At 39.3% G+C, this 26,530-nt stretch overlaps 1 protein-coding gene across 7 annotated transcripts in view; it reads right to left on the bottom strand.

Annotated features, from left to right (window-relative positions):
- The window catches only part of CDK14 (cyclin dependent kinase 14), a 549,017-nt gene that overhangs the window by 368,497 nt on the left and 153,990 nt on the right, over positions 1-26,530 (bottom strand). For 6 of the 7 annotated variants that reach the window (XM_030550522.1, XM_030550528.1, XM_030550523.1 and 3 more), the window contains one exon: positions 18,283-18,528. In XM_030550522.1, the coding sequence (XP_030406382.1) occupies positions 18,283-18,528 (246 nt within the window). Of the gene's footprint in view, positions 1-18,282; positions 18,529-26,530 lie in introns of those variants that run through there. The other variant, XM_030550529.1, reaches the window with a different exon arrangement.

Below are 26,530 nucleotides of genomic sequence, written 5' to 3'. Positions count from 1 at the left end.
TGCCACAGTGGTCAGCGCTGCAATGGAGCTCACCACCCCTTGATCCCTTCAATCGCATCGCTTTCATTAGCAGGGGGCCTTGAAGAGTTGGTGAGATCAGGAGGGACATCAGGTCCTTTGCAACTGGAGTTTAAGGGGCCCACAGGCATGAGGTCTCACAACTGCTCCCAGGAGTTGGAAGTGGGTCCCAGACTGGACATGGCTTCTAGGTAGAGTCACCAAAGCCAACAGTAGCTCTGGGGAGGATGAGGGGCCCAGCCTGGGTCTCAATGCCACTCCCTGCTTGCCCTCCTCCGGCACTGGAGAGTGCCTTCTCTTGGTGCGCTGTTTCCAACACTTTTTGAACGGTGCCAGGAAGAGCATGGTGCCTGTGGAGCACATCATGGAAAAACCTAAATGCTCTGCACCGATTTGGAGTGGCTCAGCTGCGAGACTGGTCTGAGGGCTGCCTTTATGAGTAAGGCCTTCAGACAAACGTCTCTATCTCTTTGAGTGTGTGGTCTGCAGCGCCTACAGATCTGGCACTTCTCTATAACATGAGTTTCCCCAGGGACAACTATTCATGCTATTATATACACTAACTATATACACCAACTACAATAACTATTCAATATAAGACAAAAAAGAGTCCAAACTACTGGGAAAGAAGCCTTGTAAAAGCAAACAGGATCATTCCAGGCAACCGTCAAAAGTGATAAGAAGGAACTGAAAGGGTGCAGAGCTGGCAGCACCCCTTATACCGGCGCATATACATGGGGCTCCAGAAGGCCTAGAACCAGTCCTATGGATATCACTGAGGGAAAAATCTCCAGCAACTGTACACACATCATGCACACACCTCGCATGGAATGGACATGAGCAAGCACTCAGCAAAGCAGTATTAACTTTAAGGAGGCTAAGAAGAGAAATAAAGCATTCAGACAATTGAAAAGAGCATCCAACTTCTAAGAAGAGACTGTTCTGTGTAAAAAATCATTTTTGGTTCTTTCAAGTCATAGTTATGGAGGAGGATCTCCTTGCTAAGAATAGGTTTTTGGACAAAAGAAGAATAAGGAGAGGAACTGAGAGACGTGTTGAAGACAAAAAGGAAAATGAAACACTTATCAAGGTAAAATTGGAGAGCAAGATTCTCATATTGAAAGGGCTCCAAATAAGTTACTATACAGCCACTAATAGTAACGAAACAGGCAAATTTGACCCTCCAAAAAGTTCAAAGATATGTACTGAAAAGGTTCAAAAGCAAAACACAGATTCTGCACAGGGCTGGGTGCTCTAAACTACGGAATTCTGACTTTTGAGGCAGCTAGACAGAAACAGGAGATGCAAGGACGAGGCGACAAGATGCATTGTTTCCCAATGAAGTTGAGGGTTCACAGAACAGCCACCTAAATTTTGGGATCGCTTAATTTGATAAATGAATTGAAGCCATCAAACAGGAATTCAGACAGCTCTCTTTCAAGTGTCAGGATCAATGTTCAAAGTATGACACTAGCTAAAAAAAAATTTCCATATTTTTCTGTTGTTTCTAGCTATGGAATCATTCCTATATTTAACAAGCATCTAGTCCAGTGAGTCAGCATGTCCCTATGTTTGCAGATTCAATCTTTCAGGTACCAAGTGGTCAGAAAGCTCTTGGCCCTGTTGAGATGAAGAACTGGCCACTGGAAAATGAATTCTCATTCAAGGAGGACTGATCATTGTTTCAAAAACAGGTGAGAGGACCACGGTCTCAGACTAATATGGAGCAGATGGAATGATCCTGGCATGATTCTCTCTCATCTTCGTAGCTATTGTGGGTGAAGAGAGACAGAGGATGAAGGCATACATCCATTATCTTTCCCAAGTATTGATAAAGCCTTCACTGTGGACTGTGCTGGATCATGTTGCCTGGGATAGTAAATGGGCTGATCACAGCACATCAAGATTTATTTCCCTTTCTTCAGTAAGTGGAGCCTGGTGGTTTAACTAGTCTGCTTGAATGTTTAAACTTCCTTGGGTGTAGTTTGCCAATATAGCTAGATTAAGCTGCTCTACAGACAAAGAATCCTCACCATCTCAAACCTGAGTTGCGATCTCTTTCTCCCCTCCAGTGGCAAATTATGTGACTTCAGTCTTCTTGTATTCTAAGAGAAGGATTAGAGTTTGGGTGCAAAAGCAATGACTTTTAATTCAGGGGACAAGGGACAACAAGGATTCCTCCTTGAGCTATATGGCTTGACAAAAAATTGACTTGTATGGGCTGCCCAGCCCCAGGCTCTCTCCCATTACTTGGAGAGACTAATTAATCTGAAAAGTCATCTTTAAATCACCCAAATAGTGAAAAACATGGATCTTCTTCCTATTCAAGCATACTAGTACACTCACCCTATGCTTTCTCGATACTTCAAATGACTGCTTCTTGGAGCAGCTAGTACAGGAACCCGTAAGAGGAGAGGCAATTCTCAATTTAGTCCTGAGTGGAGCACAAGATCTGGTCCAAGAGGTAACTATAACAGGACCGCTTGGAAATAGTGACCATAATATACATTTAACATCCCTGTGGTGAGAAGAACACCTCAACAGCCCAACACAGTGGCATTTAATTTCTGAAGGGGAAACAATGCAAAAATTAGGAGGTTAGTTAAACAGAAATTAAAAGGTACAGTGACTAGAGTGAAATCCCTGCAAGCTGCCTGGACACTTTTCAAAGACACCATAATAGAAGCCCAACTTAAATGTATACCCCAAATTAAAAAAACACAGTAAAAGAACTCAAAAGGAACCACTGTGGCTTAACCATGTAAAAGAAGCAGTGAGAGACAAAAAGGCATCTTTTCAAAAGTGGAAGGGAAGTCCTAGTGAGGTAAATAGAAAGGAGCATAAACACTGCCAAATTAAGTGTAAAAATGTAATTTAAAAAGCCAGAAAGGTATTTGAAGAACAGCTAGCCAAAAACTTAAAAGGTAATAACAAAATGTTTTCTAAGTACATCAGAAGCAGGAAGCCTGCTAAACAATCAGTGGGGCCCCTGAACGATCAAGATACAAAAGGAGCGCTTAAAGAAGATAAAGTCATTGCAGAGAAACTAAATGAATTCTTTGCTTCAGCTTCACAGCTGAGGATGTTAGGGAGATTTCCAAATCTGAGCCGTCCTTTGTAGGTGACAAATCTGAGGAATTGTCACAGATTGAAGTGTCACTAGAGGTGGTTTTGGAATTAATTGACATATTTAACAGTAACAAGTCACCGGGACCAGATGGCATTCACCCAAGAGTTCTGAAAGAACTCAGATGTGAAATTCTGGAACTAGTAAGTATGGTTTGTAACCTGTTATTTAAATCAGCTTCAGTACCCAATGACTGGAAGATAGCTAATATAAAGCAAATATTTAAAGGGTTCTAGCGGTGATCCTGGCAATTACAGACCAGTAAGTCTAATGTCAGTACCGGGCAAATTAGTTGAAACAATAGTAAAGAATAAAATTCTCAGAACATAAATTGTTGGGCGAAAGTCAACATGGTTTCTGTAAAGGGAAATCATGTTTTACTAATCTATTAGAGTTCTTTGAAGGGGTCAACAAACATGTGGACAGGGGATCTAGTGGACATAGTGTACTTAGATTTCCAGAAAGTCTTTGACAAGGTCCCTCACCAAAGGCTCTTATGTAAATTAAGTTGTCATAGGATAAGAGGGAAGATCCTTTCATGGACTGAGAACTGGTTAAAAGACAGGGAACAAAGGGTAGGAATTAATGGTAAATTTTCAGAATGGAGAGGGGGTAAACTAGTGGTGTTCCCCAAGAGTCAGTCCTAGGACTAATCCTATTCAATTTATTCATAAATGATCTGGAGAAAGGGGTAAACAGTGAGGTGGCAAAGTTTGCAGATGATACTAAACTGCTCAAGATAGTCAAGACCAAAGCAGACTGTGACGAACTTCAAAAAGATATCACAAAACTAAGTGATTGGGCTACAAAATGGCAAATGAAATGTAATGTGGACAAATGGAAAATGGAAAAAATAACCCCAACTATACATACAATTTAATGGGAGCTAATTTAGCTACAACTAATCAAGAAAGATCTTGGAGCCATCGTGGATAGTTCTCTGAAGACATCCACACAGTGTGCAGCAGCAGCAGTCAAAAAAGAAAACAGGATGTTAGGAATCATTAGAAAAGGGATAGAGAATAAGATGAAGACTATCTTATTGCCCTTATATAAATCCATGGTATGCCCACATCTTGAATACTGTGTACATATGTGGTCTCCTCATCTCAAAAAAGATATACTGGTATTAGAAAAGGTTCAGAGAAGGGCAACTACAATGATTAGGGGTTTGGAGAGGGTCCCATATGAGGAAAGACTAAAGAGGCTAGGACTTTTCAGCTTGGAAAAGAGGAGACTAAGGAGGGATATGATCGAGGTATACAAAATCATGAGTGGTGTGGAGAAAGTAAATAAGGAAAAGTTATTTACTTGTTCCCATAATACAAGAACTAGGGGTCACCAAATGAAATTAATGGGAGCAAGTTTAAAACAAATAAAAGGAAGTTCTTCTTCACACCGTGCACAGTCAACCTGTGGTACTCCTTGCCTGAGGAGGTTGTGAAGGCTAGGACTAGAACAGGGTTTAAAAGAGAACTGGATAAATTCTTGGAGGTTAAGTCCATTAATGGCTATTAGCCAGGTTGGGTAAGGAATGGTGTCCCTAGCCTCTGTTTGTTTGTCAGAGGGAGGAGACTGATGGCAAGAAAAAGATTACTTGATATTATCTGTTAGGTTCACTCTCTCTGGAGCACCTGGAATTGGCCACTGTCGGTAGACAGGATACTGGGCTGGATGGACCTTTGGTCTGACCCAGTATGGCCATTTTTATGTTCTTATGTTGGAGACTGCAGAAGGTACAAATGTGAGGACAAAAGGTAAAGCCACTCACTAACAATGGCCCTTAATATAAAAAAATTGTTTGATTAAACGGATTTATGAAAACATGAGGTAAGTCTCCTTCACATCAAGGGAGCACAGGAATCCTATTAACAAGGGAAGAGGGAAGAGTATGCCAAATGGGGGGAAATGAGAGTGGAAGATATTGGCATTTCAGGCTCCTCAAATGGAAGTATAAAAAACAGAAATGCAAAAACACCCTCTTGTGAGAGACGGGAGAATCCGTTTTAGAAGAGTGTTGGCAGGGTCATTGTAACTAATTTCAAATGACCACATCATTTACACACACAGTAGGGTATTTAACAGATTTAATCTGGGGTCCTAGTGTGTATCTTGGCATTATACTCAATTGTGAACACCAGCTTTTAGAAATTCTCAAGAATCAGTGTATTATTTGGTAAAGACAGCTTTAATGGAAAACTACATCTACAGCCACCTGACTATTCTTATACAAGCTGTGTGAGTTATGGTCTCATGCATTTTTCATAACTGCAAAACAGCTTGTGAATGTCACACTTTACCATCACACTCCTGAGCCTAAGTTTTAAATAGATTTTTTAACAGAATATTAAACTTCAATGTGAAATTATCCTCAAGGGAAAAATATTATGTTCACAGTTCCATTGTAAATTAATTACAATCCAAAATGAAGATCCATCTGTTTTGCTATATACTAAATCCATTATAAGGAAAATCTGAATGTAAAGGACAAGTCAAGAGGCAGTCTTACAATAACTCAAGGTCTATTCTCTATCGTAGGAGAGAATATCTTTCAGTGAGATGCTGGTAAAGCTTTCATTACCAAACCACACACAGACTCTCGAGAGTTACTCATTCGTGGAGAGAACAGATCCTATTACATGCTAGAGTTAAATAGCTTAGGATCAAACCTGAAGCACAGCTGGCTATGAGGCAATAAGTGACACAAAGCTGGCCAAACCTATAAACTTCCTGTGCTCTGAGCCGACCAGTCTTGAGGACAGTTGGGCTCAGTGCATGAGGTGTACAAAGAGAATCCTGTGCCCAAACTGCAGTTGCCGATGAGCTCTCCAAACTCCCACCCCACCCCCCAGTTCTCCTAGGCACGTCCCCATCCATGTTCCAATACAGGTGCACAAATTCATGGCTGTTAAGGTCAAGAAATACTCACTACTCAGCTCCTGCAAGGGAGTCAGGCACTCTTTCCAGGGTTTCTTTTCCTCTCCTTTCCCAAATACTGAAAGGTATGTAGGAAGATCTTTGGATCAAAAACCATACCATCTCACCATGTCTCATTTCAGAACTACCACCCAGGCCAAGTCTCACATTCAGCCAGGAAGGGACATCTCCCACACAAAACTCTGAAACTCCCCAGCCATCGAAGTTGGATACCAGGAAAGATGGACTGATGGGATGGAAAGACCACAAAGGTGCTCCACACCCACCTGAATGGGAGAAGTAGGAAAGGGTTCAAGTTGCATTTGGCATCAGCAGCCAAGGAACAGCTGAAGGTTCCTTACCCCAAACAGCTTGAGCCAAGCCTTTGGCCCTTACTAACCACAGCTCTACATTCATGAGTTTTACAAGCATTTCTTTTTATAACAAAATCACACAATCAGACTGAAATATGAAATGCAAAACTGCCCACGTGGAAGAGATTTCCACATTCAGAAAAAGTCTGAAACATTTTAAATACAGTACATTCTGCTTATTAGCAACCTCTCGGTTGCCAGTAAAAAGTTGCTATTATCCAGCAATTGCAAGCAAGCAGAAGGCAGGTTTGCAAGGCAGGAGTCAGGGAAAGAAGTGCTGGGACGTTCCTTCCCTGGCTGCAGCCCCACAAGCCTGCCTGCGGGCAAGGCAGAAGCAGTAAGGGGACTGCAGCTCGGATGTCAGGGCTTCCCAGAGAGAGCGAGGTTACTGGGGGGCCAATGGAGCTGCATGTTACCACTCCCAGGGGTCATAACACATAGTGTATGCAACTTAATTTGACATGAATAAACTAGTACAATTAAAATATTTTCCATTAACAAGGTGACAGAAAATTAGTATTTTGATACATTTAGTTATTTAAAAAAAGTGTTATTTAATCGGTTAACTAGATATGCAGAGACAAGGCGGATGAAGTAATATCTTTTACTGGACCAACTTCTGCTGGTGCGAGAGACAAGCTTTCAAGCTTAGTCAGAGATAAAGCTCATACACATTACCTCAACCACCTTGTCTCTCTAATATCTTGGGATTAACATGGCTACTACACCACTGCACACAAATAGATGCGCCTACATTTTGGAAATGCATTGTAATTAACAGATCAATGACACAGACATTATAGGTTGCTCTCGGAAAGCAAAGTCATTATTTAAACCTAAAAAAGTCACCAGCTAGTGCAACATGAAAAACACTTAAATATCTATTAGGGCTGTCGATTAATTGGAGTTAACTCATGCAATTAATTCAAAAAAATTAATCACAACTAAAAAAATGAATTGCAATTAATCGCACTATTAAACAATAGAATACCAACTGCAATTTATTAAATATTTTGGATGTTTTTCTATATTTTCAAATATATTTATTTAAATTACAACACAAAATACAAAGCGTACATTACTTTATATTATTTTTATTACAAATATTTGCACTGTAAAAATGATAAAGAAAATAGTATTTTTCAATTCACCTCATAAGTACTGTAGTGCAATCTCTTTATTGTGAAAACACAACTTACAAATGTAGAATTTTTTTTAACGTAACTGCACTCAAGGACAAAACAATGTAAAACTTCAGAGCCTATAAATCCACCAAGTCCTACTTCTCCTTCAGCCAATTGCTAAGAGAAACAAGTTTGTTTACATTAGATGATGTAAACAATAATGCTGCCCACTTTTTATACACAATGTCACCTGAAAGCGAGAACAGGAGTTCTCATGGCACTTTTGTAGCCGGCATTGTAAGGTATTTATATGCCAGATATTCTAACCATTCCTGCCCCTTCATGCTTTGGCCAACATTCCAGAGGACATGCTTCCATGCTGATGACACTCATTAAAAAAATAATGTGTTAATTAAATTTGTGGCTGAAAGGGAAGGGAAGGGGAATTGTATGTCTCCTGCTCTGTTTTACCTGCATTCTGCCCTATATTTCATGTTATAGCAGTCTCAGATGATGACCCAGCATATTGTTCATTTTAAGAATACTTTCACTGCAGATTTGACAAAATGCAAAGAAGGTACCAATGTGAGATTTCTACAGATAGCTACAGCACTCAACCCAAGATTTAAGGATCTGAAGTGCCTTCCAAAATCTCATCGGGACAGGGCGTGGAGCATGCTTTTAGAAGTCTTAAAAGAGCAACACTCCGATGCGGAAACTATAGAACCCGAACCACCAAAAAAGAAAATCAGGCTTCTGCTGGTGGCCTTTGACTCAGATGATGAAAATGAACATGCTTTGCTCTGCACTGCTTGGATCATTATTGAGCATAACATGGACACGTCCTCTGAAATGGTAGATAAAGCACGAAGGGACATATGAATCTTTAGTGCATCTGGCACATAAATATCTTGCAACACTGGCTATAACAGTGCCATGCGAGCAACTGTTCACACTTTCAGGTGACACTGTAAACAAGAAGCGGGCACAATTATCACCTTCAAATGTAAACAAATTTGTTTGTCTGAGCGATTGGCTAAACAAGAATCACAGACTCACAGACTTTAAGGTCAGAAGGAATCATGATGATTATCTAGTCTGACCTCCTGCACAACGCAGGCCATAGAATCTCACCCACCCACTCCTGTACCAAACCCCCAACCTATGTCTGAGCTACTGAAGTCCTCAAATCATGGTTTAAATACTTCAAGGTAGGACTAAATGGACTTGCAGGCTCTAAAATTTTACATTGTTTTATTTTTTGCGCATAATTCTACATTTGTAAGTTCAACTTTCATGATAGAGATTGCACTACAGTACTTGTATTATTGTACAGTACTATTTCTTTTATTTTTACAGTGCAAATATTTATAATAAAAAACAAAGTAAGCACTGTATACTTTGTATTCTGTGTTGTAATTGAAATCAATATATTTGAAAATCTGGAAAACATCCACAAATATTTATATAAATAGTGTTCTACTATTAACAGCGTGATTAATTGCACAATTAATTTTTTTTAATTACTATACAGCCCTAATATCTATCAAAGTAAATAATACTTTATGATAGGATAGGGAAAAAAAATTAAGGTTACTTGTCCAAACATAGCCTGGATCCCAAATCTGGCTGTCAAACAATAAAATAGGACTCAAATTTTCTTTTTAAAGCAAGATTATATAAATCAAACATTGCGCTATATCGTATGTCCCCAAGATTGCTGATCTGAATTTCATTTTACAATCCTGGATGCTTCAACTGACCAATGCGCACAATCTGAAATTATGCCTCAGATCCTAAGGAGGTATCAGTGAATGGTAATTGTATTCCATATTCCAATTTGGGCAGGGTGTACACTGAGAATCAGGTATGTGCATGTGCTCCAAAATACAGTATGTGAAAGTGACAGGCTGAACAGAGCCAGCAAAGAAACTTAACAGAACACCACTACTTGCCTGACAGGTCTGTTTTCTTCTGCTAATCATTGGTGGTTATAAGAAACCTAAGGCCATGGCTACACTGGCGCTTTACAGCACTGCAACTTTCGCGCTCAGGGGTTGAAAAAACACCCCCCGTGAGCGCTGCAAGATACAGCGCTGTAAAGCCTCAGTGTAATCAGTGCCGCAGCGCGGCTCCCAGCGCTGCAAGCTACACCCGTAAGGGATGTGGCTTACGTGCAGTGCTGGGAGAGCTCTCGCTGGCGCTCCGACCACACTCACACTTCAAAGCGCTGCCGCAGCAGCGCTTTGAAATGTCTAGTGTAGCCATACCCTGAGGCAGGAGGACTCTTATTTTCAGCATCAGGTCAGATACACCAGCCATTCACTGCAGCCAAGATTTGTATGTGCACCTCAGCAGCTTCTCCAGCTTACTGGAATAATTAAAGGGACAGCACCAACTTGAAAAAAATCACACCCCTCTCTATGAAAATGTTTTATATATTGTTCCAATTAGCACCAAATATTACTATAACTGAACAATTAGAGAAAAAATAATAAAATAAACCCTTCTTTTCCCTCCAATTTGTTCTTCATGTTTAATGGTTTTCATTGTTTCTCCCATATACTTTTATACACTATTTGTACAAGTCTTCCACTCAGTTGTTACAGGGGAAAGAACACCATATTTTAAAAAGCATGCGACTGTAAAACCAAGTAAATTAGCAGTGGCACTCTTGGAAAGGTGCACTATTGGGCTACTTTGAATTCATTTTCTGAAACAGATCACATTGATTTCAAGTTGACTGCGGCCCTTTATGTTTTGTCTGTATTAAATTTTCGGGTTGTCCTGAGCTGTTGGGCAATGAATTTACCTAGCCGGCTACATGCCTTCTTTTAACATGCAGATTTGTCATGTCCAAAGGAGCAGCAAAAGATTAGAATTCCTGATGCCTGTCTGATTAATCTGTGTTAATCAAAGAGCATCAATATCTTCTAGTAGGAATTTTATTCAATAACAAGATTCAGTTTCTTTCCAAATAAATAATTCTGTAACTACATGCTGGGACCTGTAATCTAGGTAACTGTGTGTCTACACCGGAGCTGCAGTGTGCTTCCCCGAACAAAATAAGCAAGCAAGCAACTACTGTGTATAAATACTTAACGTTTGAAAATAAAACAAAATACAAGGTCATACTTTTACATAAAGAGTTTGTATCCGTCAGATGATTTTAAAGTCTAAACACGTAAGCAAACAAAAAAATTCATGCAACACCTTCTCCCTTTATGCTACAGAACTAATTAGCAACCTAGAACTTCTGTGCACCTGTGGAGAGGTGCAACATTAATTTAAATGAGGCAAGCTGCTTAACAGCAAATCATTTAATTTCTAAATGGCAGAAACTGTGCTCAGGAATGTACAATCCCAGATTTCACAAAATCCTCTGTGTCCTCTCCCAACAACAGGAACAGAAGTTGCAGAGTGTGTTCATGGAGAATATCCCACCTGCTGAGCAAATATTCTGTTTGCTCTTCACCCAGCAACATAAAGCTGCCCTACAGCTGTTTCAGCTATTGAGACTGATTGAACTAGAGGCTAAAGTCATAGAATATTCTAATGATGTCCTCTAAAGATGTGGTGTGGTTAAACCTTGAGAATGTTTATCATCTTCTGAGTTACCTCTATATGCTAGAATGTGAACTGGTAAGAGACTGGAATTAAATGATCAGAGAAAGACGCACTGAAGGTGGGTCATAGCCAGCGTACCTTGTGTACAAGCTCACAGTTCTTTTGGGGAGTGCTACAGAAGTGAAGGCATAGACAGGCTTTAAGCTATGGTAGGAAAGAGGTGAAATGAGAATTTTTGCCTAATGCAAATGATTTGGCATGCATTTGTAGAATACTAACCAAGGCAGACAGTGGAAATTTTATTAAACAAAAGATGAAGCTTTTACTCATCTATCAAAGAATCAGTATATAAATGGCGGTGTCATGGAAAATGACCACCACCGAGTTGAGTTGATCAGACAGCCTGAGGCTCCTTTATTGATTAATCAGAGAATACATGCATATGCATGGAGAGACGACAGGTCCTCTAGCAAGAGGTAAGTCGCTCTGCCCTACAGCAGTGATACCTGGGTTTATATAGCCAAAAACCGCAAATTACCATATGAACTTATACATTCGAGGATACCATATTTGATTAATACAATGACATCTTCTAACCATCTGCTAAAAACAACTACTATTAATATACCGGTTATGAGCTAATTTGCAAGCCTGCTCTTTGTTACTTCCCCTTTTTACGGGTTTTTGTAATTGTCAGGACTTTGACACCTGGTTTCCACCTACTTGCGGTTTCAGCAGCTGTGTTCTGAAGCAAATTTTGAGGAACTTGGGTCCAAAAATACCTATTGGTGTACCTTTGGTCAAATGATCATGAGTTATATTTTACGCCCACATAAGCAACTTAATAAACCATAATAAACTAAAAGCTGTTATAACTTAACAGATTTTCTGGTTCCCCTTTATCCAATTCTAGTTCCTCTTTTTGGGGCCCTGACCACATCTTTTTGCCTCAGCGTGCCCTTTGTACAGAAAAACAAGTTTAGCAGGAGTTAAAACTCTTGCTTCTAGCTAAGGGCCTACTCTTACTTTATTCTCAGAAAAAAGCCTGGGGCCTTGGGTAAGGTGGGGTCGGGGGGGGGTTCCCTATCAGCGGCTTACCAAAAGAAGAGAGAACTCAAACAAACAAAATTATAGTGATTATGACCTAGAGGGCATAACAAACTTGGCAGGGTGCTTCTCATAACTGAAATGTCAACTCAGATGGGTGTAATCTATATGCCAGATGTATTTGCAGTCCCAGCAAGGTATAATTAGACAATGAGGAATCTGGTAGTAAGTCTTTGTCTAAATACACAAGGAATAAGTAGTAGAGGAAATAATAATGGGTATCTGCTACAGAACACGAAGACTAGAAGAAAACAAGACCAAAAAACCCAGATCAACTCACGTTACTCAAAACCACAGCCTGTCATCTCCTAGAGAATCTAACCATGCAGACATGCATTGGGTAACAAGACAGCCAAACACGCATCAGAGTATTCTCAAACAACATACAAGTTGAGTGGACACAAGACAGAGAAGGAACTATCCTGGATCTACTGAGAGGTGGGGAATGTTTGAGAATTCAGCTCAGCCTCCCTTTTTACCACCTCCCACCATGCTCCTTCTCACCCCAGAGAGACAGACAGAAAGACACACTCCCAAGGGAGCATAGCAGTGTCTGGCTACCTGGGTTGCAGTTTGCTGGGGATTTCCCTGGATGGATGCCAGTGGCCCCTTTCAACCAACCATAGCCTCCAGCTCAAGGAATCCTCTTACAGTGGAGTCACACCATTGGCGCATTTAACTTACGCGATTTTAACTATAGGTGCTCGGCAAAACAAAACAAAAAAAAAGAAAAATACTGTGCCTGTAGTGCAGGCGATTCCACCCGCCATTCCACTCAATGAGCGTTTGACTACATGTGATTTTTGCCTTACGCGCTGACTTCAGAACCTAACCCCTGCATAAAATGCAACTCCTCTGTACTGGCCAGGAGGGAGGAACTGTGCATGCCCTCTCCCCTGGGGCTGAGCTGGGGAAGAGCAAAGGGGCCATTCAGCCTCTCTTTCTACTGCAGCAAAACTTTCCTTTCATCCTACCCATGCCCTGGAGGGGAACAGGACTTAGAGAAAGCAGTCATTCTGTAACCTTGGGATGTTTTGTTGGCATTTAATTATCAAATGTATGATTTACCATTGCACTCTCCCCCTTTTGGTCAAGCCAGATTTGCGTTCAGGTTTCCAAATGTCCCTGAGTGTTATGCCACAACTTTGGGGCAGTCAGTCTTTGCAGGGGATACGTTTGTTTGGGTCAGGGAGGGAGGGATATATATTCCACAGAACTGTTGGATTCAGTGTGTGGTTGGGACAGACTCTCTAGCAGAGACCACCTGGACTGTGTCTCAGAGGTAGATCTAACTCTCTCTACAGGGGTGAAGTGTGACTTGCAGTCCAAGCTAGGTATCTAGGCCTGGATGGGCTAGACCACGGGTCCCCAATGCAGTGCCCATGGATGCCATGGTGCCCGCCAGGGCGTCTAAGTGCGCCCGCATACTGGCCAGTGGACGAGCATCTGCTGAAATGCCGCCAAATTTCGGTGGCATTTCGTCGGCGATGCCTCTGGATGATGCCGCTTGTCAGCAGCATTTCGGCAGATACTCATCCACCGTCACAATCCTCTGTGGCTCGTTGTCTAGTGCCTGCCAGACAAAAAAGGTTGGGAACCACTGGACTAGACAGTATCTCTGGCCTGGTAGCCATTTTGACCTTGGAGTTTGCCAATCAGGACCAAATGTGGCTCAAGACTAAGCAAAGTGGCTACAGTTACCCATTCCACAAAGATTATTACCCTCCATGCACATTCTTGTTTATTTATTACAGTTGCAGCCATTGTAACAAGCTATTTTTATCTTGTGAGGCGTCTTTTTTGGAACTCTATAGGTAAGAACAAGAGACGTGACCAAAAGCTATATGGAAACAGTACAATAAGAAATTGGTTCATAGACGCAGGCATGAAAGTTTATTTGAGTTAAGAAAAGAGAATTGTGGAAATTAAGGATTTTTAGGATCAGATACTTGATTTCTTACACACGTACTTAACTTTATTCTAGGACTGTCAAGCAATTTAAAAAATTAAATTACAAATCATTGCAATAAATCGTGCTTTTAAACAATAACAGAATACTATTTCTTTAAATATTTTGGCTCTTTTCTACATTTTCAAATATATTGATTTCAATTATAGTACATGAAGTGTACAGTGCTCACTTTATATTTATTTTTATTACATATATTTGCACTGTAAAAACAAAAAGAAATAGTATTTTTTAATTCACCTCATAAAAGCACTGTAGCACAATCTCTTTACTGTGAAAGTTGAACTTACAAATGTGGAATTATGTGCAAAAAAAAGCGTTCCCAAAAAAAAAAACACTTTAGAGCCTACAAGTCCTACTTCCTGTTCAGCTAATCGCTCAGACAAACAAGTTTGTTTACATTTGCAGGAGATAAAACTGCCCGCTTCTTGCTTACAATGTCACCTGAAAGTCAGAACAAGCATTTGCCTGGCACTGTTGTAGCCAGCATCGCAAGATATTTATGTGCCAGATGCACTAAAGATTCATATGTCCCTTCATGCTTCAACCACCATGCCAAAGGACATGCTTTCATGCTGATAATGGGTTCGGCTCGATAACGATCCAAAGCAATATGGACGGAAGCATGTTCATTTTCATCATCTGAGTCAGATGCCTCCAGCAGAAAGTTGATTTTTATTTTTGATGGTTCCGGTTCTGTAGTTTTCACATCGGAGTATTTCTCTTTTAAGACTTTCTTCAGCAGTGCAAATATTTGTAATAAAAATAATATAGAGTGAGCACTGTACACATATTGTTATAAGTGAAATCAATATATTTGAAAATGTAGAAAAACATTCAAAAATTTAATATATTTCAATTGGTATTCTATTGTTTAAGGGTGCAATTAAAACTGCGATTAATCATGATTAATGTTTTTTAACCGCGTGAGCTGACTGCGGTTAATCAACAGCCCTACTTTATTCATTAACAGTCGCATTGAAATCAGTAAGACTTCTTGTGTGTATGTGCTTGCAGGATTGGTACCCTAGTTAGTAAAGAAAAATGCAGAAAGCATTGAAATCTACCAATTTGGAAAGAGTATGTGGAATGTTAGGAAACACCAGAAATAAGGCAGAGTACATTACATGTCTTCTGAAAGAGAAGTAGCCACCATCAATGTAACTTCATCAAAGGACTATTCAAAAACATGATTTTTTTTAATTGTAAATAGAAAAGTGGAAGTGGAAGCCAAACAATAATAAGCAGAATCAGCTAATTGTTTGCAGGTAGAAATAAAGGCAATGGAAAAGGAATACTGAGTTAATACTATTCAAAAGGGAAGGGAAGGGAATTTTCTAAATAAAAATTGAGGAAGAAAGGACATACTAGAGAGAAGTGGTGCCTATTAATAAATGGAAACGTGAAACCAAAATGGTGGCAATACTGAGTTTTTAGTATTATTTTAAAAAACTGTAACTTCTTTTTAAAGTCTGTCTTTAGAAAGAAAATAAAGAACAGACGTTTGAACAAGTAGGAAATACAAGCCTGTCAAAGTAAGTACTCATAAAGAACGTCCCAGAGTACTTGTACTAAACGTGTACCAAAATCAATCTGGGCAAAATGCATGTGGAAATAATACAAAGGGATCTAGACAAAATGACTTGGAACCTTAGAAAAATGCAATCTAATACAGTTGCTGAAACATGATTCAAACAAATTCAGTAAGCAGGAAATACTTGAAAAACAATAATGCTGAAAGAAACTTAAGGTTAATAGTGGTGAACAAATTAGATGCAGATTTCCAGTGTGATGGGAGATGGGAAGAAAAAAGATCAGAGCAACTTTGATGTGCTTGAAAAGGATAATTTCACAGTTCTAATATGGTTGAATGTTAGTTTTAAGCACTTTATTAGCAGAAATATATTGATAAACAGGAGGAAGTTCAAAAAATACTAGCGACAAAAATTATTAGGGAGCCAAGGGAACTGATTTATAAAGAACAACTACGTTAACCTTTATATCCAGCAAGTTGTTTAGATGACAATACATGGTAGAAGTCCACAAATATTTGAAGGCTGCAAACACTCAGTAGGAATGGGCATTATTTAGACAGCTACAAGAGGTTAATATGGGAGAAAATGTGGAAACATTAAGAAACAAAAAATTTAGGTTGATATTAGGCAAAACTTCCTAGCAATAACATTAGGTTGGCAAATCATCTCCCAATGAAGTCCCCATTGCTTGCAACTTTTGAAACTAACAGGCATAAACAGAACACAACACAGAATATGCATTTTACGAAACAATCTGGCATCATCGGATAGCTGGACTGCAAGTTCACATAGTGCTCTTCCATCTTTAATTCCTATGATTATATGAGAACTGGGAGTCCACAAATCGTTCAGAACCAAGTGATATTTACACCAAAGAAGTCATGAAGAGATGGTGCTAGTCTAGGATAGCAGTTAGAAGGACTAGATTTCTCTCTCTCTCATATACAAACCTCTTTCGCCATGTGGGATCTCTGAGAAGAGAGTTATTTAGTCATGCAGTTTTTAAAGCCCAGTGCTGCTCCCAGTGAAGAATTTTGCCATTGTCTTAAAACAGAGAAGGGCAGGGCCCTTAGTTAGGATTCAGTTAAACTTTACATCTTGATTTATCAGATATTGGTTTTGTGTGTCCTGTATGACTTGTTCATTTTCTTTTAATACTGATGCTATTGTGTGTAAATAAACCTACCTTTTATTTTACATAACCAGATTGGAGCACTGGATACACTGTAGGTGAAGAGCCTAAACTGAACCACACAAGAAAAACACTGTATTAACTAAGAGGTTGAGGAATAACTATAAAGCTCCATTCTATCCTGAAAACATTAAACAATGTGATGGTGGTGGTGATTATAGTCACTAAGCAGACACTATGAAGAACTTTTTCTTACGGATTGGATTTGGATCATGCAGGAGACTCCTGTGACAGAGGCTGTATAACATGACACCATGATGGAAAAGCAAATTTATTTTTGTTAAAGATAGTTCCTTTTAAATATAACCTTTCCTACGAAGTACAGCCCCCTAAGGGCATGACATCTTATCTGTTAAATTCACATGGCTTAAACAAAGCTCAGATCTAGAAAAGAGAATTTTGGCATTTCTTCATAGAAACAGAATTTTCTCAAAATTCTGCCTGATCCAGGAAAGACAACTGAAAAGACAATCAACCTTTTAAATCACCTTCAATGCAACTAACTTTTGAAGCATTCTTTGAATTCTCCTTGAATCTGTAATCTTTATATCAAAAGGTCACATATTATGGATTTATCCTACCACAGTAAAAAGATGATACAATTTTTCAATAATTTGTTATGGTCTCTTGCAGGACATCTGTCTGGGCACTATTCATGAAAGACATGACATTTTATTTACCTACCTACTTTCAAAATATTACACCACATAAGGAAAACCACCATGATACTGCATTGATAAAAATCCTTTCATTCTTTTCCACATGCAGCATGGTTCTGTCAGAAAACAGTAACCTTATTTTCACTTATATATTCCATTTAAAATAAGAGGATTTTAAAAGGTACACAAAAAAAGTCAAAATTGGCCCAAGATTCAGGTTTAACAGAAATATGCTTTTATAAAACCTAAGACCAAAATAAATGTGTCTACTTGTTTTGGGAGTTTTGTGTTCATTTGTTTGATGTTCCAGGGAAAACAACTTTTCTTTGGAAATAAACATTCCCTTGCAAAGGTAGCAATCCATATACTTCAGCATTGTACATGAGGATGAGATCCTAAAAGTGAAATTGATTAGACACTGTCCATAAACAGTCCATAAACTGTCTATAAGCAAGTGAAACTAACTGCCCAAGAGTTGAGAGAATTGTCAGATTAAACACAACAGTGAAATGTAATTTAGATTTTTAGTAGCAACAGTAAAGGGCATTATTTAAATAATGCATTAGTTTTAATCTGAGAGGAATGCTTTAAGAAGTGTTGAATTTCATTTACAAAGGTAAGAAACATATACTGTATTTATGCATTTGGTGTAGAAACTGGTGATCACATAGATAATATAGCCAGATGCACTTACAGAGCTGGGACTAGAATGTCGTCTGACTTTAGGAGATTCTTTCCCTGCTGATGTAGTTTTGAAGTTAATGCAAGCATTGTTCTCTGAATGGACCCTCTTCACTTGACTAGCTGGTTTCTCAAATGGATCAAAACTGCTTTGTGTCCTCTGAACTCTGACTTTTTTGTCCTCGGGAATTGTGTCCAGGGGTTTGATCACTGAGTCCATTCCCTGGCAGTTCCGTGTAGACATCTTTGTGACACATATCTGAAAGAAAACAAATTAAATGCACTGAATATAATTTATACACCTACAATTAAAAGAGATGAAATTTCAAGTGTAACAAGAACACATTTTTAAAGACTGAAATTTTGTAAAATGTGTATTTTATAGATCTATGTATATATACACACATATTCATACATATATACACACACACACATACACACCAGGTATATACACAAAAAGGTATATCAGATGTACTACTTAAAGGATAGAGAAAAAAGATACAAAGGACAAGAAAGGAGGAAGCAACATACAGTTTGTATAATCAGGTAAAATGACAAATTCAAAATAAATGTCTCAGTAGAGGTCTATTTTATCTAAACTTTTGCAGGCTATTCTTTGTAACAGTGGCAGTCCACTTCATCCTACAATCCAGTCACTGGTATCTGCAACCAGTATCGATTCCCATTCGTTTAAAATTGGATGAGAGCAAACAAATAAATGATATCTGTTTACACATACTTCTGTGCTGCACCGCAAAGAGTCAATACCAGTTTATAAATTATTGTACTATTTTTAAAAATAATGCTTATGCAGCATTATCATCACCACCATATGCCCCAGAAAATCATATCAGTAAATCAATATTCAAGTACTGAAACATGAGAAACCTCAGCCTGATGACACACTAAAGCACAAAGATCAGAGTTCTCATTTGTTCTTGCCACAGGGTTGAACTATATTACCTATGTTTGTGACAGGAGGGTCTGATCCTGCAAACATGTAGGCACATACGTATCTTTTCCACACTCAGTTAGCTCCATTGTGATTACAGGTTGCCAGCTCTCGTGATTTTACCAAGAGTCTTGCAAAATTTGTGGTTTTGCTTGAAGCCCAGATCCTGTACTCATGTAATTATATGACACAGCTTTTTTTTTTTAAAAAAAAAAGGTTAATTTTCTAACCCTTGTGGTTAGAAAAGCTTGAAAATGGGATCCAAGTACACTTTAAAATCTCAAAAACCCAAAAGCACATAAAAAGAATCCAAAACATTTTTTTAAAATATCTTGTGATTTTTTAAACATTTGGAGTTCGCAATACTGATTTAGTATCAATGGGACTATAGATGTGTACAGTTAAGCAAGTGTGTAAGTATTTGCAGGGCCCTTACTGATAATTTGAAAACTTGCTGAAGAATTACAAATTGGGTGTCATGCCAGGGATCAGTTTTAGAGATGTGTTTGTACAGAGTGCCTCCCTCATAGCTATAACTCTGTTACCAATGCAAACAAACATTTTCCAAAGCAAATCATTCTTCACCGTTCCATTTATGGTTTGGTTGCTTGAAATCCAATTTACTTCGATTGTTCACTGACAGTAATGCCTTCATGCAGAAATAAAGGCTATAATACAGAACAAACAAACCAATCATACTCTTGAATATCACAACACTCCTCCATAAACACCAAGAACACACAATGGTCCAAAAATTGCCTTCATAATTAAATATTACATACACTGTACAGCACTATCTGAACTACCAGAGACAGGTTTAACTCTAATTAAAGGTACATGACTGATATTCCAATACAGGGATTACAAGTTTCATTTCTTATTTAAAAAAACAATCAACTGAAACTTCATTGCTTTGAAAACTTGTTCTGGCACCTGTTCATCCTAAGCCACACACACATTTTTGGGCAGAATTTGACTTAATAGCTAAGCTTTGGTATATCGTTACCACCACAAAGACATAATAAACTGCTTGGTTTAAGAGTTAAGTGGGCTTCCCTTTTTAAAATGTATTTCCATTCCCCCTACCACTAGGCCAGCCACAAACACACACTCCACTTTATACATTAAATATTGTTCTTTCTAGATATACACTGAAATCCGTAACGCTGGTGCACAACCCAAGACGTTTCTGACACAATAAATGCACAAGCTAAAGTTGAGGTTAAACAGCAGTGCTAAATTTTGGTGCCACTCATGTTTTCCCAGTAACATAAAATCAATAAAGGGGAAAAAAAATTCCCAGCTTCCAAGATATTATAAACTTAAGAACGAAAAACAAAAAAACAAATAATAAAAAGGCTTCTAAAACATACATGTCTTAATGAAATTGTTAAAAATCAGCTGTCAGCAATTAAACTTAAATATTTACAATTCAGCATAATGATGCTGTGATTACTGCATCTGCCTTACATGGAGTTTTGTTTACATGTTATGCTGAAGAACCTACTGCCCAGTGTCAGGCTCTAATATGGGTTAAGCACACATTACACACACAATACACAGGCAGCAGATGTGCTGCCATCTATTGTGTGCCAAACAGTAATGGTAATAGTTTCAAATGGGATGTCTTAAAGGACACTTCTTCACCTCCAGGTCACTAGTTTGAATCTAGCTTAGGTTAAAGATTACCATCTGGTAAGCCCACATCACAAAATCCACCATCAAAATTTGCTCCAAGTAGGTCATCTTCTTGGAGGCTCTGCAGCTCAGGGAATGAAAGGAAATGCAGACTGAACACCACTCATAGAAGCACCCCTTTCCAGGAGTAGAAGCTGTGGGAAGATGGACAAGCTTGGACTGCTACTGCCTCTACTTTGCCTGTACTTGAACAGAGTACATCACTCACTAGTTCTGTCAAAAATCCATTCACAGACTATTAAAATATGTTTCTTTAGCAAGTTTAATGGCACTAGATATATTTTCTCTTTCCTGGGCACATATAATACACTAGTAAGTGTTATACATGAACATCAAGTGAGTATGAGCTATAGGATACTGAAGTTCTCTGGAATCTGAATTGACTAAGCATTTGAGGGACCCACAGAACCCTCTATTCATAACCTTTAATACGCCAGAATACTGCCATTTTCAAAAGGGTGTCATTCGTCTGTTTAACCTGCTTTCCTTATGGAACTCTAAAAAGGGATGCCTTTTGACCAAATAGGTGGATTGAACACAAATCTTCTTCCCCATCTATTGTCAGAAAAAACCAATTTAGGACTAAAATCTACCCTTTGCTAAGTCTGAAGTTTGAAATGTCAGCACTGAGCCATTGCCTATATGAGTTATCAGTATGGCTTAGTATACTATTTTGGGAGGTCTTTTTTCTGTGCATGGAAAGAGCCTTCATTTTATCTAAGAGGTCAGCAGAGGATCCCTGGCACTGTACCACCCACTACAGCGTGAAACAAACAAACAAAATTCAGATTTGAAAGTAGCTGTCTTTTCCTTACATAGCCTAAGAAATACTGTTGTAATTTCTTCATATATATTCTTATATTTTGGCCACTCAAAAGGCTGGCACAAGTACCCGCGTGGTTATATAAACCTGGTTTTGGACCAAGTAATCTGAGAGGTTCTCAAACTGAGTTCAGTAGACTTTTAGTGGTCTGGGACATACTTGTTGGTGGTCTGGAGCTGGCTGGCCTCTGTCTTACTTCCACCAGCTTATTCGCATTACAGAGGAAGGATGATTTTACGGTTTAGACACTGGACTGGGTCTTAGAAGATGAGGGCTCAATTTCAGCACTGTCACAGATTTCCTGTGTGATCTTGGGAGCAAGTCACATGATCTCTGTGCGCCCATTTCCCCACTGTAAAACAGGAACCATAATCCTAATCACTGCTAATACTAAGATTAGCAAAATGGCAGATAATGATAATGGACAGGACAGTCGCATGGATCACTTGGTAAGCTGGGCCCATTCAAACAAAATGTGTTTTAATACAGCCAAAATGCTAAGTTTGACATCTGGGAACAAAGAATGGAGGCCAGACCTGAAAAACAGGGAACTGTATCCTGGAAAACAGGTGACCGAAAAAGATTTAGGATCACAGAGGATGAACAACGGACCATGAGCTCCCAGAGTGACCTTAGGGTACAAACAGCCAATGTGATTCTTGGATGTATAAACAGGAAAATAATGAGTTGAGTAGAGAGGTAATTTTACCCCTGTATATGGCATTGGTGAGATCAATTCTAGAATATAATGTCCAGTTCTGATGTCCATATTTTAAGAAGGATGTTGAAAAACTGGAGAAAGTACAGAAGAAAGCCATAAAATTTTTTCAAGGGCTAGAGAAAATTCCTTAGAGTGAGTGACTTAAAAGGCTCAAATTTGTTTAGTTTATCAAACAGAAAATTGAGAATTGACTTGATTAGTGTATGAATACCTTCACAGGGAGAAAATACTGGGTATTAGCAGGCTCTTTAATCTAGTGGAGAAAGACATAACAAGGACCAATGGCTGGAAGCTGAAGACAGGCAAATTCAAATCGGAAATAAGGCACAAATGTTTAACAGTGCAAGTAAATAACCATTGGAAAAACTACCAAGGGAAGTGGTGCGTTCTCCAGTGCTTGATGTCTTCAAAACAGGATTTGATGCCTTTCTGGAAGAAATGCTTTAGTCAGCCACAAGTTATTGGACTGAATACTGGGTAACTGGGTGAAATGTAATGGCTTGTGTTATGCAGCAAGTCAGACTAGATGATCTAATAGTCCCTTCTGGTCTTCAGCTCTATGAATATACGAATACAGTGCAATGGGGTCTGAATCTCAGTTGGGAGTTCTAAGTGCTACCATAATACAACCACCACCACATTAAAAAAAACTTAAGATCCACACACTTCTCCAGTATTGCTTTTTCATATAAGCATTTGCTATAGTTCACACTCAAAAATAGCTCCAATTATTTGGTATAGCAGCACCGAAGCGGACTCTTCAGTATAGACAAAAGGTGTTTTAAGCCCCAATTTGCCCTTCTATGCCTTAGGAGTTACCTCTGGTGCAGCTACACTAATTGCTGGCTACCAATTGCTAAGTCAGGGCTTTTTCTAAGTGTAGACAAGACCACAAAAACATTATGTACGTGCAAATGGGAGAAAGTTGTTCATAAGACAGTCTGTATATTAAGTGTGGCCCTCACTATAAAAAAGTTTCAGAAACTTTGATCTAACAAACAATATCACAGTTATGACATTAAACTATTAAAACAGAATCAGTATTCAGACTAATGTAGTAGCAGAATGGTCATTTTTCTCCATTTTACAATTTAAATATAAACAATAAGTAATATCAACTTTTAACAGTTATTTTTTTTATTCAGTAGCCATTACCAAGGCTAGGGCGAGTGCTCACCCTAGGTGACAGGCTTGGCTTCCTTCACCTCTCTCACTTTCTCATCCCTTCAACCACACTTATACTGAATGTTTGTGTCCCAGGTTGCTAACTGTGGCTCCTCTAGCAGGTCCCACTGGGCATGGCCCTGCTGGAGACTTCCTTTCAGGAGATGTAACCAGCAGCTGATTAAAGTGATACAAAACAGTGCTCTCAAAGTCTTCCTATTGCTTATTCACCCAAAAGGTAAACAACAAGTGAAGAAATGGGTTAAAAACAACTAAAATGTCTACATGCCTCAGCCTGGGACTTCCCCAGGCTTTCAAATCTCTATTGAGAGATTTGTGTGGAAGAGAACCAGAAAAAGAGGTGAGAAAAGGGGGACGGATTAAGGAATGTGTCTGCCACCTGAAATCCTTACCAAAGGAATCATAATCTTGCTCCAGCACCTGTCTGCATGGTGCATTTTTCTTTACTTCTGAGACAAGTGGAGGAGAGTAGATTTCTGAAGTGAACCAAAACATGCAACAAACTAATCTCAATATTAATTTAGCTACTGCACACTTCGTAGATTTAAAATAAACTAAAAAGATAACCCATGATAATTGTAGTGTCCTGAATTTGTTATTTTTCCAATAAAATGTGAAGAATTATTACACTCAGAGCCAGATAGTAAGAAAAAAGTGCTTAAAATTGAACCATATCATTGAATGCCTGCCAGATTTTAGAGTTATAGAAACTAACAGATTATTCACTATGATTTGCACACCTGCTGATCCACATTTCAGAAACATATGGGACTGAATACTCGGGTGCAACAAAGCAGTACCCAGCAGACTTTGGGTGGGAACAGGGGACCCCAAAAGTGGCTTTCCAGCATTCTTTTGTCCCACTCCTCCAGCCCTGGGAACGGTTGGGTGATGGCTCCAGCACAAGTTAGAGGAGTCTCAGAACTGTTCTAATTGAAATTAGGCAGCTGTTACAGACCTGCAAGTTTGCTGTTACATCCACAAAGACCTCTGGAACACAGTTCACTCTCGCCACACCTCCTCACATACCAGTGCATAGGACAGGGCATTGGTGTGGAGCCAGCTTTCCATCCCTTTGGGATTACCCCACACTGAAATACTGCAAACGGCACTCAAGGCTCAATCCTTCAACATGCTGAACACTCTAGATGCACTTCAGCAAAGTGCTTAGGCATGTGCTTAATTTTAAGCATGTGAAAAATCCAATTAAAGTCAATGGAACCATGTATAAGCTTAAAAATAAGCATGTGCTTAAGTGCTCAGCACCTTACAGGATGAGTGCTTAGTAGAAATGAGGATCCAATCTATAATGTTCAGTTAACAACTAGCTCAACATCTGTGACAACATTTTTTAAGTATTCTATTACCCTTGAAATCCATGCATTCAATTAATACCATTATGGTCCTGAATGTCCCCTTTATGCTTTGCCTGTCTATCTAGGTACTTCGTAAAGGAGATAAACTCCACTGTTACAAGACAGGTTTCGGAGCAGTAGCCGTGTTAGTCTGTATCAGCAAAAACAACGAGGAGCACATGTGGCACCTCAGAGACTAAAACATTTATTTGGGCATAAGCTTTCGTGGGCTAAAACCCACTTCATCGGATGCATGAAGTGAAAAATACAGTAAGCAGAATCAGGGCCGGCTTTAGGAAGTGCGGGGAACAATTTCAACGGGGCCCCGGCAGGGAAGACAAAAAAAAATGAAATATAAAAAAACATGTGGGACTTGTACTCACCGGGCGGTGCTCCAAGTCTTTGGTGGCACTTTGGCAGCAGGTCCTTCACTAGCTCCAGATGTTCGGCAGCACTGAAGGACCTGCTGCCGAAGTGCCACCAAAGACCCAGAACAAGTGAAGGACCCACTGCCAAAGTGCTGCCAAAGACCCGGAGCGCCGCCAGGTGAGTAAAAATTAAAAAGGCGCCTCTAGCCAGAGAAGAGATTCTCACTGAGCGCGGGGCCCTCTTAGGCACGGGGCCCGATTCGGAGGAATTGGTGGAATTGGCCAAAAGCCAGCCCTAAGCAGAATATATATTCAGCACATGAAAAGATGGGAGTTGCCTTATCAAGTGGGGGGTCAGTGCTAACAAGGTCAATTCAATTAAGGTGGAAGTGGCCTATTCTTAACAGCTGACAAGAAGGGGTGAATATCAAGAGAGGGAAAATTACTTTTGTTGTGCTAATGAGGCCAATGCACTCAAGGTGGACATCAGCCATTTCTAACAATTGACAAGAAGGTGTGAGTATCAGCAGAGGGAAAATTACTACAAAAAGTAATCAAGACAATCTATTTGTATGTGAATTTCAAAGAGATGTATTAGACCAGCAATCATTAACCCATTTATTTGTAGAAAGAACAGGAGTACTTGTGGCACCTTAGAGACTAACAAATTTATTTCAGCATGAGCTTTCATGGGCTACAGCTCACTTCTTCAGATGCATAGAATGGATTAGAATGCATAGTCTCTAAGGTGCCACCAGAACTCCTGTTCTTTTTGCGGATACAGACTAACACGGCTACTACTCTGAAACCATGTATTTGTAGTAATAGATCCAGGGAGATGCTAAGTGTATTTGTCTGTGTTTACCTATATATCCTGTTAGAAGTTTAACATGTAACCAGATTAGCTTGTAAATGCTAAGGTCCTTTCATGTCTTAATTGTTTTCTATTATGCATGTGGTCCCTACCAGTTTGGGGGACTCTGCTTTATTCCTTGCAGTCTGACCTGAGTGTAGCATTCTCAGTGTGACCCATCCAAGCACCTGGTCACAGTAAGAATTGCTCATGTAAGCAAGATCTGAAGGATCAGACTTAACTTTTGACAAGAGACCTGGGCCCTCATTGGCTCAGTGGCTAACCTGCAACTGGTAAACATCACAA

Source organism: Gopherus evgoodei, chromosome 2 (assembly GCF_007399415.2).
Source record: "Gopherus evgoodei ecotype Sinaloan lineage chromosome 2, rGopEvg1_v1.p, whole genome shotgun sequence".
Lineage (NCBI taxonomy): Eukaryota > Metazoa > Chordata > Testudines > Testudinidae > Gopherus > Gopherus evgoodei.
This window is presented reverse-complemented; position numbering and strand designations above follow the sequence as displayed.